General features: G+C 41.7%; 1 protein-coding gene across 3 annotated transcripts in view; it reads left to right on the forward strand.

The window, feature by feature from the left end:
- The first annotated feature begins 7,248 nt into the window (after window positions 1-7,248).
- The window catches only part of GK5 (glycerol kinase 5), a 94,448-nt gene continuing 82,767 nt past the window's right edge, over window positions 7,249-18,929 (forward strand). For 2 of the 3 annotated variants that reach the window (XM_070466644.1, XM_070466645.1), the window contains exons 1-2: window positions 7,249-7,536; window positions 17,665-17,758. In XM_070466644.1, coding sequence (XP_070322745.1) covers window positions 7,390-7,536; window positions 17,665-17,758 — 241 coding nt within the window. In that variant the 5' untranslated portion in view covers window positions 7,249-7,389. Of the gene's footprint in view, window positions 7,537-7,584; window positions 7,856-17,664; window positions 17,759-18,929 lie in introns of those variants that run through there. The other variant, XM_070466646.1, reaches the window with a different exon arrangement.

Raw genomic sequence — 18,929 nt, forward strand, 5'->3', positions numbered from 1 at the left:
TATTTTGGCTTTTTTTCCCAATACACTGGGAGGTTGGTCATATACGATCTTCCTGTGATTTATGTTGGAGAGTGTTTTGCCTATGTTCTCCTCTAAGAGTTTTATAGTTTCTGGTCTTACATTTAGATCTTTAATCCATTTTGAGTTTATTTTTGTGTATGGTGTTAGACAGTGTTCTAGTTTCATTCTTTTACAGGTGGTTGACCAGTTTTCCCAGCACCACTTGTTAAAGAGGTTGTCTTTTTTCCATTGTATATCCTTGCCTCCCTTGTCAAAGATAAGGTGTCCATAGGCTCGTGGATTTATCTCTGGGCTTTCTATTTTGTTCCATTGATCTATATTTCTGTCTTTGTGCCAGTACCATATTGTCTTGATGACTGTGGCTTTGTAGTAGAGCCTGAAGTCAGGCAGGTTGATTCCTCCAGTTCCATTCTTATTTCTCAATATTGCTTTGACTATTTGAGGTTTTTTGCATTTTCATACAAATTGTGAAATTATTTGTTCTAGTTCTGTGAAGAATACCGTTGGAAGCTTGATAGAGATTGCACTGACTCTATAGATTGCTTTGAGTAATATACTCATTTTCATAATGGTTCTTCCAATCCATGAACACGGTATATTTCTCCCTTTATTTGTGTCCTCTTTGATTTCTTTCATCAGTGTTTTATAGTTTTCTATGTATAGGTCTTTTGTTTCTTTAGCTAGATATACTCCTAAGTATTTTATTCTTTTTGTTGCAATGGCTGATTCATGTCAATATATGTCAAAAACCACTACAATATTGTAAAGTAATTAGCCTCCAACTAATAAAAATAAATGAAAAAATAAATAAATAAATAAACAGAACACTTTTTAAAACAGGAAAAAAAAAAAAATAAACCTGGTCACAGAAGTCTCCTTCCCCTCCCACAAGGTATACAGACAGGTGAGTGAATGAAAAGATTTCCTGGCACTTAATCCCCTTCAGGAGGGAAGAATGTAAGACACAGAAAAATGGGTCAGCTCATGTTTCTTACACTGAATGCCTCAGAAGGGCATGGAGATGGGCAGATACCTGGGCAGGTGAGGCAGCTGTGGCTCTGGTTTCCCAGAGATTAGATGGCAATCTTTTCTGAGGCTCCCAGCAGCTCAGTCATGTAGAGGCCACTGTTTTCACCAGGGCCCCCACAAGGTCTAGACATGACATGGACCTTTTTAGCTCCCTCTCAGCTAAGGACAGGAGACACCTTTCACACGGTGGCAACTATGCCATGGAGTTTGTACAGACCTATCAGGTGGCAGGATATATTCTTGTTGCTTACTTCTGGAAACAAGTTGATATTTCAGGCTCTCTGAAGGCCTGCTGTATAGGGGAAGAAGTCTGCTTTCTTTACGAACTAGCCGTGCAGGCTTGAGGGGGTGGTTTTTTCCCCACAGTAACAGCAAAGTGTGCCTCCCTGGGTTCTGGAGAGAATTAGTTCAGGATTGTACATGTAAGGTCATAGCAACTGGCACAACTGTTGCTCACGTGACTTCTTTCTCTCTGCACAGATATGAAACTCATGTTTCCCTTTATGCTTTGTTTGCTAGGAAGCAAGGAACTAAGCTTTCCTTTATTTATTAAAAAATTAACTTCTTTTAGTCTGTGTTTTTTGGTATAGTTTTTCAATTTCAGTTTCCAATTCTTCCCTAGATTTTGGTCTGACCCGAAGTCCTCTATTATTTTCAGCTCTTGATGGACATCTAGCCTGAGAACTTGAATTTCTGGATTCCTCCCCCCCTCCCCTTTCCAGTTTGACTGCTTTGGGGAGTGAATGGGCTTAACAAGCAGGCAAGCAAGGACCTCAGCAGAACAATGGGGAGAATTGTCAGGGGCTGGATCTTAAATTGGCCCAGATGGAGGAAGCCAGTTGTGAGTAGTCTGTATAGGGTGGACAGCCTTCATCCTTGCTGATGTCAGTATTCAGGGATTTCTGAATGGTGAATTGGGGACTGTGGTAGTCAGAGTGTGTGCAGGCAGCTTTCCAGACCACCTGGGGGTCCAGATGAGGGTGTCTAGGCTTTGAGGGCTCTGCAAAGATGGGGAGGATTATGGCATTTTTTACAGTTTTTATTGGAGTATAGTTGTTTTACAAGATTGTGTTAGTTTTCAGTGTACAGTAATGTGACTCAGGTATGCATATACACATATCCACTCTTTTTTGGATTCTTTTGCCATATATAGGTCATTACAGAGTATTGGGTAGAGTTCCCTGTGCTGTACAGTAGGTCCTTATTAGCTACCTATTGTATAAATAGCAGTGTGTATATGTTAGTCTCAATCTCCCAATTTATCTCTCCCTTCCCCCATTTTTCCCCTAGTGGGAGGATTATGGTTCTCTGGGAATTGAAGCCTGTACAATTTGGAGGGCACCGATTAAGAAAATAATACAAAAAGAATCCACTTTTGCAGATGCCATAACTTAGCACAGGACACTGAACTGTCTGCTAGGGCTCTGCTCAGGGCCTTGGCAGGGGCCTCTGCAAAGTGGGGGACATGAAGCCATACCACCCAAGTCTACCCATGTCTGATAGAGGTGTTGCAGCCAGGACTGCAGACACAGTCATGAGCGGAGGTACTGAGGTAGGAGCCCAACCCAAGTTAGACTGAGTTCATGAACAAGAGTGAAGAGAAAGGAGGCTCAGGTGGGGTTCTGGAACATAGTCCTGGTGTTCCAGATACCAGGCTCAGGTCTGGCAGCTCCAGAGCCCCCCTCCACATGAGAAGGGCTGCATCTGTGGTCAGATGACAACATGCCCAGATGAAGTGCAGACGTTAGGAAGGTCGCACTGCCCTCTGCATCTTGTGACCACATCAGGCAGAAGGTAAGGTCTGATAAAGACTTGCAAATATTAACTTGTTCACTTATTCATTCAGCAGTTACTTTGTGCGTCTTGGAGGGGAAAAGACTAAGGACATGTTTCTGTGCTCAGGGTGCTCACTGTCTAAAAGCAGTGGCTGACACCTAAGTGCGAAGTAACCAGGATCCCAAAGGAAGTCACCTGTGGACCCCAAAAGTCTCTGAGTAGTGAGGAAAACTGTTCTGGTTTTAGCATCAAAAGCCCCATGTTTCAAGAAACCCCTCAGACCAGGCAAATAGGGACAGTTGGTCACCCTAGGAGGGAAGGACAGTGACAAGTTTCCTTGGAGGGAGGAGGGCATTGGGTGGTGGTGGGGGGTAGGCAGGGTGGTGTCCCTGGGCTTAGCCCTAAAGCCCCATTCATTTCCCTTCAGGGAGTGGCAGGGAATGGTGGCCTCATAGACTTTCTGGTCCAGCCCTGAGGAATGAATCCACATTTCTCAAGAGTGTGGGAGGCTGCTGCAAGTTTTAATGCTGGACCTGCCGCCAGACGAGAAAGTGTAAGGACAGACAGTGGCTGGGAATGAGCCTGGAAGAAAGCCTTAGTGGCCACCTCTGGGGCCAGAGCCCAGAATGGAGGGGAAGCGGCAACCGAGTCAGATGCACACCACCATGTGACAGAGTTCAGAGCAATTCTCTGAATCAAGAACAATGAACCAAGGGGCTTCCCTGGAAGTCCAGTGGCTAAGATTCCAAGCTCCCAATACAGGGGGATGGGTTCCATCCCTGGTCAGGGAACTAAGATTCCATATGCCACTCCGCACAGTTAATGAAGAACAATAAACCAATCCACTAGCAAAGGGACTTTCAGAGTTTCTGAGCCCTGTAGCCACTTGCTCCTTTCCCTGAGGACAGAGCAGGGATAGAACAGACAGCAGAGAACAAGGAACTTGGAAAGAATACAGCAACCCTTTGTCCGCCTAGTCTTCTCCTACACAATGGTCTGTCAAGATTAAGGAACTGGCTCTGGATTTTTAATCTGAGATCTTCACATTTTGTTTATCCCACACCTGCTTGAAACCGCATGCCAAATATTGTGTATATAAGCAAGTTCTTGAGAAGACAGCATACACCAGGGTCTTGAAGTTGTTCAAGGGACTTCCCTGGTGGTCCAGTGGCTAAGATTTCAAGCTCCCAATGCAGGGGGCCCGGGTTCAGTTCCTGGTTGTGGAAGTAGATTCCTCATGAAACAACTAAAGATCCTCATGCTGCAACTAAGATCCAGTGCAGCTAAGTATTTAAAAAATTTTTTTAAAGTTGTTCAAGATCAGAAACAGACTAAGAAACATAAGACTAAGTGGTTTCTAAGCCCCCTATTTTGTGTATGTGTGTGTTTTCAACGAATTTATTTTTTTGCCCACAAGTTGATTTTCTTCAAACCCCAAAGATAAAACGTTGCTTCAAAGAATTCCTGACCCCAGGAAGGTGGACTCTCCAATCTACAGGGGCCTAGGAGAGGATTTCTTTCAATACATTTTAGGGTTCTTGTTCATTTTTACCTGTGGTCAACCTAAGACCTCTTAGAGCATGATCTTTCAGTGTTCCTCATCCAGGAGTAAAGGACCATCCCAGTGACCACTACTAGCACAGCAGGCCTCACTGCAGACCCTATGGCCTTTAAACTCATAGACAGAGGAGCCCTTGCCACGTGGAAGATAAACGCGCTCTTCACTACTGTCATCTTCTCAAGGTAAGTTCGTCCCTTTTGAAGGAAGCCGAGCTCTCTCTTCTCCCACTCTCAGCTCTAACTAGGCCAGATCAGCAAATGGACTCGGGACTTCTAGTTCCTTTCTCCTCCCTCCTGTGCATTGCACCCCACCACCACGGCTTCTTAGAAAAGCAGTAGCTTCCCAGAAACCATGTTTCTGAGATCACGTGTGCATCCCCCTATTTTCATAGTCTGTGATTCTTTGATAATACTCAAGATATTTGATGTGAATGTATAAAAATGATCACACAGTAAAGTGCAGGTGTCCAAGAAGCCCAAGAATTATCACTTTGAGAAATATACTAAATATTCATATCAGGGAATACAAAACAGCTTTCTCTTGTGAAAGGGTATCTGTGGTGGTTAACTTCATATAGACCAGGCTAGTGGGCACACTGTGTGGGTGCCCAATTGTTTGGACAAGCATCAACCTAGATGTCAGATATTTTCTAGATGTGATTAACATTTAAATTAATGAATTCTGAGGGCCTCCCTGGTGGCTGGGTGATAAAGAATCTACCTGCCAATGCAGGAGACACAGCTTCGGCCCCTGATCTAGGAAGATCCTACATGCTGTGGAGCAACTAAGCCTGTGCAGCACAACTACTGAGCCTGAGCTCTAGAGTCTAGGAACCTCGACTACTGAAGCCTGCGGCCCCTAGGGTCCCTGAAGTGAGTGAAAGATCACTCAGTCATGTCCCACTCTGCCACCCCATGGACGGTAGGCTGCCAGGCTCCTCTGTCATGGAAATCTCCAGGCTAGAAAACTGGAGTGGGTAGCCATTCCCTTTTCCAGGGGATCTCCCCAAGCCAGGGATTGAATCCAGGTCTCCTGCATTGCGGACAGATTCTTCACTGTCTGAGCCACCAGGGAAGCCCTGTGGTCCACAACAAAAGAAGCCACTGCAATGAGAAGTCCACACACTGCAACTAGAGTAGACCCTGCTCACTGCTACTACAGAAAAGACTGCACGGCAATGAAGACTCAGCACAGTCAAAAATAAATATAAATTAAAAAAATAAATCAATAAACTTTGAGTAAAGCAAATGACCCTTCATGATGTTGGTTGGTCTCATCCAATTAGTTGAAGGCCTTAAGAGCAAAGATTGAGCATTCCCAAAGAAGAACTGTCCTTAAAACTGCAAGGTAGGAAAACCACCTGAGTTTCCAGCTTACTGTCAGCAGACGTTAGACTCAAATTGTAACATCAACTCTTATCTGAAGTTCTAGACTTTCAGCCTGCCCTAAAGAGTTCTAGGACTTGCCAGTCCTCAGAAGCATGTGAGCCAGTTCCTTAAAATATGTCTCAATCTTTTTCTCAATCTTTATCCTATTAGCTCTGTTTCTAATTGAACTCTGGCCGGACTCCATGACCCATTAGTCATTTATTTCAAATTACAATATGGGGATTAACATAGTAGATGACTCACCAAATGGCCAGCACTGGTGAAAGCAGACCCGGGACCATTTGGAACACATTAGTACTATTAGGCAGGAACAGGGTTCCTGGAAGAGGAAATGGCAACCCACTTAAGTATTCTCACCTGGAAAATCCCATGAACAGAGGAGCCTGGAGGGCTACAGTCCATGGGTTGCAACGGGTCGGACACGACTGAGCGACTAAGCTTTCTCCTTTCTAGACAAGAACAGGATACAAAGACAAAAACCCAAACCATACTCTTCCAGGTGCTTGTTCCAAGTTTCAAGTAATATGGCCAAAGACCCCAATTTGGTCAAATGGGCTGAAAGCAAGTGGGTTAACATGACAAGTTGGTCAAAAGAACTGTTTGGTTCAAAACGAGTATCTTTTGCTTTTTAATCAATATACCACTTTACACTCTTAAAACTTTTTCACCAAGAGCACATATCCATATTACTTTCATAATTTTATTAAAAGACATTGAATATGTTCAGGCACTGGGTTTTTTGTAGTGCTGGTGGAAAAGTAGCTGAAGAAGACATGAACACTGCCTCACTGTCCACAGATAAGTAACTGGGAGCTGGACCGCCACATGGTAATCCCCCTGGGCTCCAGGCTGGTGACCAGAGCTGCAGGAAACTGGAAATTTCCACAGGCCTCCTTCCTGCCCCATGCGTTAAAGAGCCCACGCACTTAAAGCCCGAGTGAAAGGTAAAGGAACCCCGAGGGACCTTCAGACTCCTGAAAAAGCAGTCATTGGGGGTGGAGGTTCATTGTAAAAACAGCCACCCAGCACTTTGTCCCTTTTGCCCCACCAGAGGGCTGGGGAAGTTGTAGAGTGTTATTTCATTTAGCAAACCTGACCAGGTTTTCTGGGGGATAAGTCCTGGGAGAAACTTTCAGTTTATGAATAAATACCTTCGGCCGAATTTTTTTCTTTTCAGGTTACTATTTTTCTTAATAGATTCATAATATGTAACCAGTTAAAAGAAATGCGGGCACTGTCGCAGGGCGCTTAGAGTTAGGAGGGAAATCATTAAAATTACGGGCCAAGGTAACTTTGACAAAGGCTAGTGTTTGGAAAACGGGGCGGAGCCGGGTGGCCAGGACTCCGGGGACCCACCACCTTCCCGTTCACCTCCCGTTCACACTACCCGCGCGGCCGCGTCGCCCGCGGGCTCTCCAGCAAAGAGTCATTGCGCAGTCGTGACGTCACGGCGTCGGGGCGGGGCCCGCGGCAGGGGCGGGGCCGCTGCCGGATCTTGTGGACCCGGGCGGACCCGGGGCTGTGGCCGGCGGGGCGCGCTCGGACCCTGAGGTGCGGGAGTTTAGAGCGCGTCGGCTTAGCTGGCGGCTACGGCAGAGAGGTGTGCGGGTCGGGATGTCAGAACAGCCTACGATCCCGGAGCAGAGCGCGCCGGACTGGCGGCGCGCAGGCTTCGTGCTGGGGATGGACGTAGGCAGCTCGGTGATTCGCTGCCACGTCTATGACCGCGCGGCACGGATCTGCGGCTCCAGCTCGCAGAAGGTGACCGGGGAGCGGGCGTCGGGGCAGCGGGTCTAGGTCGCGCAGGGCACCCGGGATCTGGTCGCTGGGGGGGGGCGAGAGGTCTGGACCGCCTATCTAGCCTGGACGCGGCCACCTGCGGCACCGCGGGCCCTCAGTCCTGAGCGGCGAGCCTGGACTGGCCAGATCCCCGCCTTCCCTCCCCGGGCCAGCCTTAAACCTGCGCGCTCTTTCAGTCCTGGCTGAAGACATTAGGGGCTCGGATTGTGATCTCGGATCACTCACTCGCTTCCGCTCACCTGAGGATTCGGCTCTCTGGCCTTACCTGGGTGGCACTGCGGTGAGTGGCAGGGCGGGGCAGGGCTGGCTACGCGAATCCAGCCAGAGAGGATGATTTTTGATTTGCTTGGTTTTTCCTGCACTTCCTTGATAGACCTCCAACCCTGTCTTTATTTACATTTGAGATTTTCAAGACTTAATGGAATTTAACTTTATGTTTGTCATTCAGTTGTCATCATGAACTGCTTCTCAAAGTGCAGAGCAACTGATTTCCAGGAATATAAGTATTGCACAAATTTTGAAGGCTGTGTTGTCATTACCTTTCTCCTTTCCGTCTTTGACAGTTCATGAAAAGATCTTTTTCCGGTTTGAGAAACCTACCAAGTCATTAGTTGTTACTAGTAAGGCAAGGAACAGATTGGTATTCCTCTGATCTTGTTTCCATGAAGTGTTGATTTCTGACAGTTGCCAGGAAACAAAAAATAATGTGAATTCCATATGATGTTTTTATTTACTCTTCTTTCCAACACCAACATCTTAAAAAAAAAAAAAAAAAAGCTTATTTGGCTATGCCAAGTCTTAGTTGCAGCATGCAGTATCTAGTTCCCCAACCAGGCCCCTAGCACTGGGAGTGTTGACTCTTAACCACTGGCTCACCAGGGAAGACCCTCAACATATTTATGTTAGTAATTTCAGGGGTACAGAAGCTGTTAGTTACCTAATCCATTCCCAGCAGCACTGGACTCCCTCATTTGCTTGGTTCCTACACCTCTTCCCATCCCCTTAGAAGTGTTTTTCAGCCGCAGGGGTTGCCCAGGAGCAGGTCCAGCCAAAAGAATGCTTTGAGCATTTTTTTTTGGTTTGAGGACTTCCTCATTCTGGTTTTAGGACCGGAACAGAGACCTGTTCACCTGTGCATGAACATTGCCCACCTCTCCACCACATACCCCACCCCATACCCCACCCCTAACCCCACCTGAAAGGACAGATGAAAGGTGGATTTTCTCCTTCAGCCACTATGTGCTTCTTATCTCTTTTATGAGTCTTAATCAGAACACAATGATACTTTTCATAGTCTCCCTTATAATTCTAGACACAAAGTACTTTGTTTTAAGCAGTGATTTTTTTTTAAGAAGTTGAAGTGTATAGAACCAAAGGGATACAGAAATGTAAGAAGATAACAAATTTCATAGTTGCTATGTAATTTGGGAAAAATCATTATTTTCTTTTTAGAAATGAGGTAAGAATCTCAAAGATGAATCAAGATTGCTGTTAAGTAGCAGGAGACTAGAATTGTTTGCCCAGACTTGAAACTGGTGTCTGGAAAGGTATGTAAGTAAATAAAAATACAAAAATTCCTTGTCCTTCAAGGGTGAATCATTGTATCTTAAATTAAGGAGTTGAAAGCAATGCCTCTCAAACTGATACGAGTTTACAGCAGTGCTTCTTGAAAGCGTGGTTTGCAGGCTGTGGGGGTTGAAAGAGAGAAACTAAGATTGAGAAATTTGTGTAGCAGTTTAGCAAAGTCATTTTATATTTGTTGACCGTAGTAATAAAACATTTGGGATTTTACTTTGTATGTCATTTTTTCCCTAGAAAGTTGTTTTAATTATGTCTTAAAAATTGTTGGTCTACAATGAATTAGAAATCAGAAAAAACCCAACAGCAACTGGTCCTTTGCTTCAGATATCTTGATTTCTTTGGGAAAAATGGTCTTCTTGGCCTCCACTGCTTCTTCAATTCAGGTCAGTTGCTCAGTCATGTCCAATTCTTTGCACACAATGGACTGCTGCACGCTAGGCTTCCCCATCCATCACACACTCCGGGAGCTTGCTCAAACTCATGTCCATTGAGTCAGTGATGCCATCCAACCATCTCATCCTCTGCTGTCCCCTTCTCCTGCCTTCAATCTTTCCTAGCATCAGGGTCTTTTCCAGTGACTCAGTTCTTCACATCAGGTGGCCGGAAGTATTGGAGTTTCAGCTTCAGCATCAGTCCTCCCAGTGAATATTCAGGACTGATTTCCTTTAAGATTGACTGGTTTGATCTCCGTGCAGTCCAAGGGATGCTTGAGAGTCTTCTCCAACACCACAGTTCAAAAGCATCAATTCTTCGGCGCTCAGTTTTCTTTATGGTCCAACTGTCACATCCATACCTGACTGCTGGAAAAACCATAGCTTTAACTAGACAGACCTTTGTCGGCAAAGTAATGTCTCCGCTTTTTAATATGCTGTCTAGGTTGGTCATAGCTTTTCTTCCGAGGAGCAAGCATCTTTTAATTTCATGGCTGCAATCACCGTTTGCAGTGATTTTGGAGCCCAAGAAAAGAAAATCTCTCACTGTTTCCATTGTTGCCCCATCTATTTGCCATGAAGTGATGGGACCAGATGCCATGATCTTCATTTTCTGAATGTTGAGTTTTAAGCCAGCTTTTTCACTCTCCTCTTTCACTTTCCTTAAGAGACTCTTTAGGTCCTCTTCATTTTCTGCCATAGAGGTGTTATTATCTGGGTGTCTGAGGTTATTGATATTTCTTCTGGCAATATTGATTCCAGCTTGTGCTTCATCCATCCTGGCATTTCGCATGATGTACTCTGCATATAACTTAAATAAGCAGGATGACAATATATAGCCTTGATGTACTCCTTTCCCAACTAGGAACCAGTCTGTTGTTCCATGCCTGGTTCTAACTGTTGCTTCTTGACTTCCATACAGATTTCTCAGGAGGCAGGTCAGGTGGTCTGGTATTCCCATTTCTTTCAGAATTTTCCACAGTTTGTTGTGACCCACACAGTCAAAGGCTTTGGTGTAGTCAGTAAAGCATAAGTAGGTGTTTTTCTGGAATTCTCTTGCTTTTTCTATGATCCAACAGATATTGGCAATTTGATCTCTGGTTCCTTGGCCTTTTCTAATTTTAGTATATATGCTGCCGAAGCGAGCACTCCTTGGCCTTTTCTAAATTCAGCTTCTTAGCACCTAGTTTGTTATTTCCTGGGTACAGAATAAATAATTGAATTACATTTAGTCATATTAGGAAAATATTAGGAAATCAGTTTCCTTCATGGGACTCTATAGATTAGACACAGAACTTGTATTTGTTTTCTCAAATGAAAATCACACCTCTGCTAAATTATGTTGGAAAGGATATATAATAGAAACCCACACTTAGCATAGGATTTGATTGGTACTGCCAAATAAATAGCTTGAGAGAGAAAAACTGAAGAAATCACTCTTTAGAGATATGAACAAAATAGGCTTTATTGGTCTTTTCATTAAAATAGAAATCCCAAACAGGAACTTTTACTTGAGAAGGCTAGTACTAAGGCCTCTCAGAAGACTTTAATTTTATCTCTTATGGTATTCATTTTTTAATAGCAGAGACCCACATTTGTAGCCTTTTTCTATAAGTTGTATTTTTTTCTTTCTTTTTTAATATTTATTTTTATTTATTCATTTGACTCTACTGTTCTTAGTTGCAGCACTGAGGATCCTCAGTCTTCCTTGCAACATGTGGGATATTTTTTTTTTTAAGTTGCAACATGTGAACTCTTAGTTGTAGCATGTGGGATCTAGTTCCCTGACCTAAGATTGAACCTGGGCCCCCTGCATTGGGAGCACAGAGTCTTAGCTACTGGACCGCTAGGAAAGTCCCCATAAGTTAAAAAAATCTTTCTGTGAACTCTTAAATATTGGTGTTATATACGAGAGTAGTGTTCAGAGTTTTGGGAATCCTACATGTGAATGTTTGATATTTTTAGTTTTTCAAAATAAAGAAAGTTCATCATGTTCCCCATTGGAACATCATGCCATTGTGAGAAACTAAAAGATAATAAGATTTTGGTTGGAAGAACAGGACAGAAAGACCACTCCGAAGAACACTGGACTTTCCAATACTGTGTTCCCTCTGTACATTCTTGAAAAGAACTAGTTGTTGTCTTTTGTTTTTAATCAACAGAACACATTTTCTTCTTAGCTTTGAATATATTCTTGATCTTGTATTTCAGTTTGATCTTCTAAACTGTTGTGACATGTTTGGTGATGGTGAGCTGTCTGGGTTGGTGAAGTTGGGGGACGTGACCCTGGAGTGCCACTGCCAAGTTTAAGTTGTTGACTTGACACGATGATGGCCATATTGAATTTTTTAGGATGCGGAAGTATTTATTACAGTTGAGTCATTACATACAGTCTGTGGTCATGAAAGTTTTGCATGGAAAGAAGAGAAATGCTATTTGATAGAAGGGGAATTGTTGTTCAGTCACTAAGTCATGTCTGACTCTGCAGCTTCATGGACTGCAATGTGTCAGGCTTCCCTGTCCTTCACTATCTCCCGGAGCTTGCTCAAACTCATGTCCATTAAGTCAGTGATGCCATCCAACCATCTCATCTGTCATCCTTTTCTCCTTCTGTCTTCAGTCTTTCCCAGCATCAGGGTCTTTTCCAATGAGTTGGCTCTTTGCATCAGATGGCCAAAGTATTGGAGCATCAGCTTCAGCATCAGTCCTTCTAATGAATATTCAGGGTTGATTTCCTTTAGGATTGACTTGCCACCGGGGAAGTACCGAAAGAATGAGAATAGATTTTGTTAAATCTGTTTATTTACAGTGGGCTCACTGGGGAATAATATTGATTGATTGATAATATAGATTCTTTTTTCGTATCATCTCTGTGTCACCCTCACACTCCCCACATTGTCAGTGTTTTCTCACAGCTCCCTTTTTTCTGTTTATTTTGGCCTTTTCTTATGTTAGAGGTTTCCCTTAAATGATGATCTTTGGTTGTTTATCCATTCATATTTTCAGTACCATGTCTTACTTTTCTGAGCTATATCTAGTATTTGCAAGTAAAGAATGTCTCTGGTTTAGCTTCTCCAGAGAGTAAATCTCGTACCTTCTGCTGTGTTAGGGAGGGACAGTGGATCTGACTGGACAAGGAGTTTGAGCGTCCTTATAAAGATTGAATCACTTCTCTGTTCAGCAGCATCTGGCATCCCAGTCTTCTGAGGTTTCTCTAATTTTCAGAGTTCTACCTGAGATTCTGCCAGGGGTTGAACAGAGATGTATAATCTGAGTGGGTAGTGAGGTGTTCAGTTGTCTCCTCTGTACTTAGCTCTGTACCACCTACCCACTCACTGATAGTGTTAAAGACATTTGTTAAAACCTGGTCAGAGCTTCCTTGCTCTCTTCTGCATAAACCTTTTTCATGTTTTTAGTTTGATGGGAGTCTTGAGAGGAATTGGAAGTAAAACACTTATGTTCAAGCCATTGTTTTAACCTGAAGCCAAAGATTCTTTTTTATCTTATTTTTTAAATTAGCAGAGTAAGATGAGATTTCTTCGGTTACCAAGTTCTGTGAGTTTTAGCACATGTGTGGAAGTAACCGAAAAACCCTTGTGCAAGCCGTTTATAGTCACTTTCCTCCCACACCTAATCTCTGAAAACCACTGATCTGTTTTGCATGACTATGGTTTTTTTTTTTTTTCTGTCCTTCTGAAAATATCTTATAAGTGGAAAAATACAGTAAGTAACCTATGGAGACTGACTTTTTTTCAACATAATGCCTTTGAGAGTCATATATATTATGTGTGTCAGTAATTCATTCCTTTTTATTTCTGAGTAGTAATCCATTATATGAATATACCACATTCATTCACCTGTTGAAGTATATTTGCATTGTTTTCAGTTTCTGGTGATCTTGAATAGAACAGCTGTAAACATTTGTGTACAGATTTTAATGTGAATGTAAATTTTCATTTCTCTGGGATAAATATGTAGGAGTGGGATTGTTGTGTCACATGGTAAGTGAATATTTAACTTAACAAGAAATTGCCCAACTTTTCCAGAGTGACTCTTACCATTTTGCATTCCCACCAGCAATGTCTATGAATTCTGTTTTTCATCAACACTTGATATTGTTAGTATTTTTTTTATTTTAGATGTAGTGTTATCTCACTGTGGTTTTGATTTGCATTTACCTAATGATGTTGAATATTTCCATGTGCATATTTTCTATCCATATGTACTCTTTGATAAAGTGCTGGTTCAAGTTATTTGGCCATTTTTTTAATTGAATTGTTTTCTAACTGTTGTTTTGCGATTTTTAAAAATATATTCTGGATATAAATCCTGTGTTGAATACATGATTTTCAGGTATTTTCAACTAGTCTGTACTTGGCTTTTTCATTTTCTTAACAATATCATTTGCAGAGCGTACATTTTTAATTCTGATGAAACTCACTTTATCAGTTTTTATTGTTTTGTTAATCATACTTTTGGTGTCATGTCTAAGAACTCTTCACCTAATCCTAAGTCACGAAGATTTTTTGCTGTGATTTCCTATAAGCATTTTACAGTTTTACATTTACATCTGGGATCTATTTTGAGTTAGTTTTTTGTGTAAGAAGTGAGGTGTTTTAAGATTGAGGTTAATTTTTTTCCTTATGGATGTCAAATTATTCCAACTCTGTTGAAAAAGCTATTTTTCTCCATTGAATTGCCTTGTGTATTTGTCAGAAATCAACTAGCCATATTCATGTTGGTCTACTTCTGGATTCTCTTGTGCTCCATGATCTGTTTGTCTGTTTTTATAATTACACTATTTTGATTACTATGGCTTTAGAGTAAGTCTTCAAATTGTGTAGTGTGAGTCCTCCAATTTTATTCTTTTTTAGTTTTGGCTCTTTTAGTTCTTTTACCTTTCCATGTAAATTTTAGAATGATCATATCTATATCTATTAAAAATCCTAGGATTTTGATATGGAATTGTAGATGAAAGTTTTTGCACTCTAAAAATGTCGAGCCGCTTCCTCCTGGCCTTCATTTTGATGAGAAGTCCACAGTCATTTGAATTATTATTCTGTGTATTTATTCTGTCTGGTTGCTTTCAGTTTTGTTTTGTTTTGCTTTCAGTTTTTAGCATTTGAATTATGTTGGACGTGGCTGTGAACTGGACTTTGGACTTATCCTGGTGGGGATTTTCTAAGCTTCCTGAATATATAGATTTTAAATCTTTTACTGGGCTTGGGAATTCTCAGCACTATTACTTCCCTTAAGTAATTTGTTTAGGCACTGAAGTCTTTCTTTTCTTCTTTGAGGCCTCTGCTGATATGAATATTAGACCATTTTCTCTGTCCCACAGATCCCTGAGGTTTTCTTCTTTTTTTTTTTTTTTTCTGTTGTTCAGATTAGAGAATTTCTATTGATCTGTCTTTAAGCTTATTGACTTTCTTTGGTTATCTCCATTCTACCATCGAGCTGATCAAGTATGTGTTTTAATCATTTTCTTTTTCTAATTAATTTTTTCCAGTTTTATTAAGGTACAGTTGACAAAAGTTGTATGAATTTAAGGTGTGCAAATTGATCTTTTGGCATACATATGCATTGTTAATGAAATAACATAATTAATGTTAATTAAACCACTTCATCTCACAAGATTATCATTTGTATCTGTGTATGTGTGTATGTTGAGAGCACTTAACTAATCTCTGAAAATTTTGAGTGTATAATACATTATTATTAACTCTAGTTACCATACTGTACATTAAGTCCCTAGACCTTATTCATCTTATAACTGAAAGTTTGTATCCTTTGACCAGCATCTCTCCATTTCCCCCACTTAATTATTGTATTTTTAATTTCAGAATGGTGAGATTTTTGTTTTTCCTTATGTCTTTTATTTCTTTGCTAAAACTTTCTATGTTCTTATTTGTTTCAAAAGAATTCACCCTTACTTCTTGGAGCATTTTTATAATAAGTTGAGTTGAGTTTAGTCACTCAGTCGTGTCTGACTCTTTGTGATCCCATGAACTGTAGCCCGCCAGGGCCCTCTGTCCATGGGATTCTCCAGGCAAGAATACTGGAGTGGGTTGCCATTTCCTTCTCCAGTTTTGGGTTTTTTTTGGTCAAAATTATCTGTTATGTTGATACTGGTATCTATTATCTTTTGCTATATGAGCTGAAATTTTTCTGATTCTTAATGTACCTTGTAATTTTGGATTGTATCCTGGACATTTTGAATATCATATTATAAACCTCTGAGTCTTATATAAGGCCTATGACAAATGTTGATATTTTTCTTTAATAGGCAGTTAATGCAGTTGTGTTCGAGCTACACAGTCTGACCAGCCTTCCTTGGATTTTGATTTCAATGTTAATTCTGTTTTTAAGATCTTGGAAGTGCTATTTAGATATGTCCTGTGCCACCTAGAGGTCAGTCTGGGACCTGGGAGTGCGTGCGTGCTCAGTTGTGTCTGACTTTGTGACACCATGGATTGCAGCCCACCAGGCTTCTCTGTCCATGGGATTCTCCAAGCAAGAATACTGGAGTGGGTTGCCATCTTCCCCACCCAGGGATCAAACCTGTGTCTCCTGTGTCTCCTGCATTGGCAAGCAGATTCTTTACCAGCTGCACCATCTGGGAAGCCCCAGGACTTGGGCAGTGATCTGTTTTTTTCTTTTTTTGTTTTAAGTTCTGCTTTTCGCATCTTTGCTATGCTCTCTAGGAGGGCTTCCCTGGTGGCTCAGTGGTAAAGAATCTGCCTTCCAATGAAGGAGACGCAGGTTTGAACTCTGGGTCGGGAAGATCCTGGAGAAAGAAATGACAACCCAACCCAGTGTTCCTGCCTGGGAAATCCCTTGGACAGAGGAGCCTGGCCAGCTACAGTCCACGTGTGTTACGTTGCTTCAGTTGTCTCTGACTCTTGCAACCCTATGGACTGTAGCCGGCCGGGCTCCCCTGTCCATGGGATTTCCCAGGCAGGAACACTGGGCTGGTTGCCATTTCCTCCTCTGGGGATCTTCCCAACTCAGGGATTGAAACTGCATCTCTTAAGACTCCTGCATTGACAGGCAGGTTCTTTACCCCTAGCGCCACCTGGGAAGCCCTGGGCTACAAGCCCATGGGGTTGCAAAAGAATTGGACACTTAGCGACTTAAACAACAAAATGCTGTCTAGGTGTGTATTCATACATGTGCAGCTTCCAGGAGAGCCTGGGAGTTCATCCACGTCTTTCTGGAGTAGCTTTTCCAAGCTCTTCCCTCTCTGAGATCTTCCTGGGACTTTTTGGTTCCCTGAGCCTCCTCATTTGGGTCCTCTTACCTGAAGCTGGAGCTTTCGCTATCCCATTCTGCAGGGCACTTCCTATGCCCACATCCAAGGCTAGGCATCAGGAGGACACAAAGAGGAAAAAGCCATAGGGGGTTCACCTTACCCTGGTGGGTCTCCAGCACCTATTCTGAGAGAGGAAGTTTTACCTCCCTCAGTATTTGGGGTGCTTGTGTATACTGCTGTAGCTGCCACTGTGAGATAGCCAGCATATAAAAGGATGAAGATGGTGGATAAAAAAGAAAAGTGAGAGATTTGTTCTATTCCTCTCTGGTAACCAACGTTCTCCTGGCTTTTCCAGTGCACCTTGGTACCTGCTTCTGGGTTTTCAGGCTGCCTTGAGTCTAGGCCAGGTGATATTAGAAGAAAAATGGGAAACTCACTACCACTTTGGTGGTACTCTAATTCTTATCTTCTTTCCCTGCCTGCCACTATATATGTTTTGGAGGTTACAAATAGCTGCTCCATGCATCCTGTTCAGGTTTTTTTTTTTTAAGTTTGACATTTTTTTTATTACAGAAATAATGCATTTTCATTGTAGAAAGCCTGGGAAATAAAGATAAATTTTCTGTAAATTCATGAACTGAATAAAACTGCTATTTTGGTGTATCATCCTTTTTTATTTCATATCTTTTTCCATCTTAACAATAAAAGTGAATTAGGTAATAAATAAAATCTTGTTTTTAATTATTTTAACTGGTACCCTTACAGCCTGGATGCTATTGACTTGTTCTAATTTGTTTTTACTAAATTTTCTCTTTTCCTTAATAGGTAGAAAGTCTTTATCCTCATGCTGGCTGGGTTGAAATTGACCCTGATGTTCTCTGGCTTCAGTTTGTTGCTGTAATAAAAGAATCTGTCAAAGGTAATTGGATTTATAAAAGTAGAGATGGTAACGTGTATTTTGTATATAATAAGAATTTTGTGGGTTTCCTAAATTATACATACAATATTTTATTGGAGTCGCAGTTTCCCAGTAGTTTGGGGAGGAAGGACATTTGTGGTTTATAGTGAACCCACTTTGTCAAGGGAGGGTAGCAGCTACTCTCTCCTCTGCTTGAAGTCTTTTTGAGCTGCAGTATCAAAGGCTCACCTTACTGTTTATTCCAGTGCCCATTCCATTTCCTGATTCGTACAAAATACCAGAGAGTTGTAAACAAAATTACAATGCTCAGTTCCTGCTCTCAGGAGTTTACATTTGAGTTACCTTTATTGTAAAATAAGTTTTCCTTTTGTTTTTTTCCTCTGCAACCTCTTAGGGCAAGTGTTCTCCTGGCTGCAGTCAGGGTCTGGAATCTTAGCTTTTTAAGAACAGTCTCAGTACAGCCTTCTTTAAGAACATGGTGAAAGAGGACTTGTAATTTCAAAAAGGTCTTTCACTTCATTTCTCTGACTAAATTGCTTCTCATAACTTTTCTGGTTTGAAGTGTTTCAAACCCTATTTTTAAAAAGTTGGAAGAATACTTGTGTGCTTTCTCCTAGACTCACATTAGCTTCCCTAGGTGATAGTTGGTTATGATGTAATAACCTGTCATCCTCAAATACTTAAGCATTATCTCCAAAGATAAGGAGTATTCCCTTACGTAAACATGTTGTAATCATCACACAGGAAATTTAACATTAACCCAGTGATATTTTCTAATACTTGATCCTCAGTATTCCCTTCTTATCTCAGTCTTGAATAATTTTTTTTTTCAATCCGGAATCCAACAAAGATGAGGCACTGCCTTTAGTAGTCAGTCTAGTCTCCTTTAATATAGATCACGTACCTCATGACACTGACAATTTTCCAAAGTACAGATCAGTTTAATAGACTATCCTGCATTTGGGGATTGTCTGTTATTTCCTATTTTCAGGCTAGGAAGGAGTACTATACAAGAGGTGGTGTGTCATCCTTAAATTAAACACAGCTCAAATTGAAGCTGTCCCTAATTTATTCAGTGGGACAAATTGCTTTTTTAAAAGAATGTCACAGAAACATGTGAGCTGCTGTATTTCAAGAAATTTGGACTTTGCAAAATCCATGTTTTTATTTG

This window comes from Odocoileus virginianus, chromosome 4 (genome assembly GCF_023699985.2).
Source record: "Odocoileus virginianus isolate 20LAN1187 ecotype Illinois chromosome 4, Ovbor_1.2, whole genome shotgun sequence".
Classification (NCBI taxonomy): Eukaryota; Metazoa; Chordata; class Mammalia; order Artiodactyla; family Cervidae; genus Odocoileus; species Odocoileus virginianus.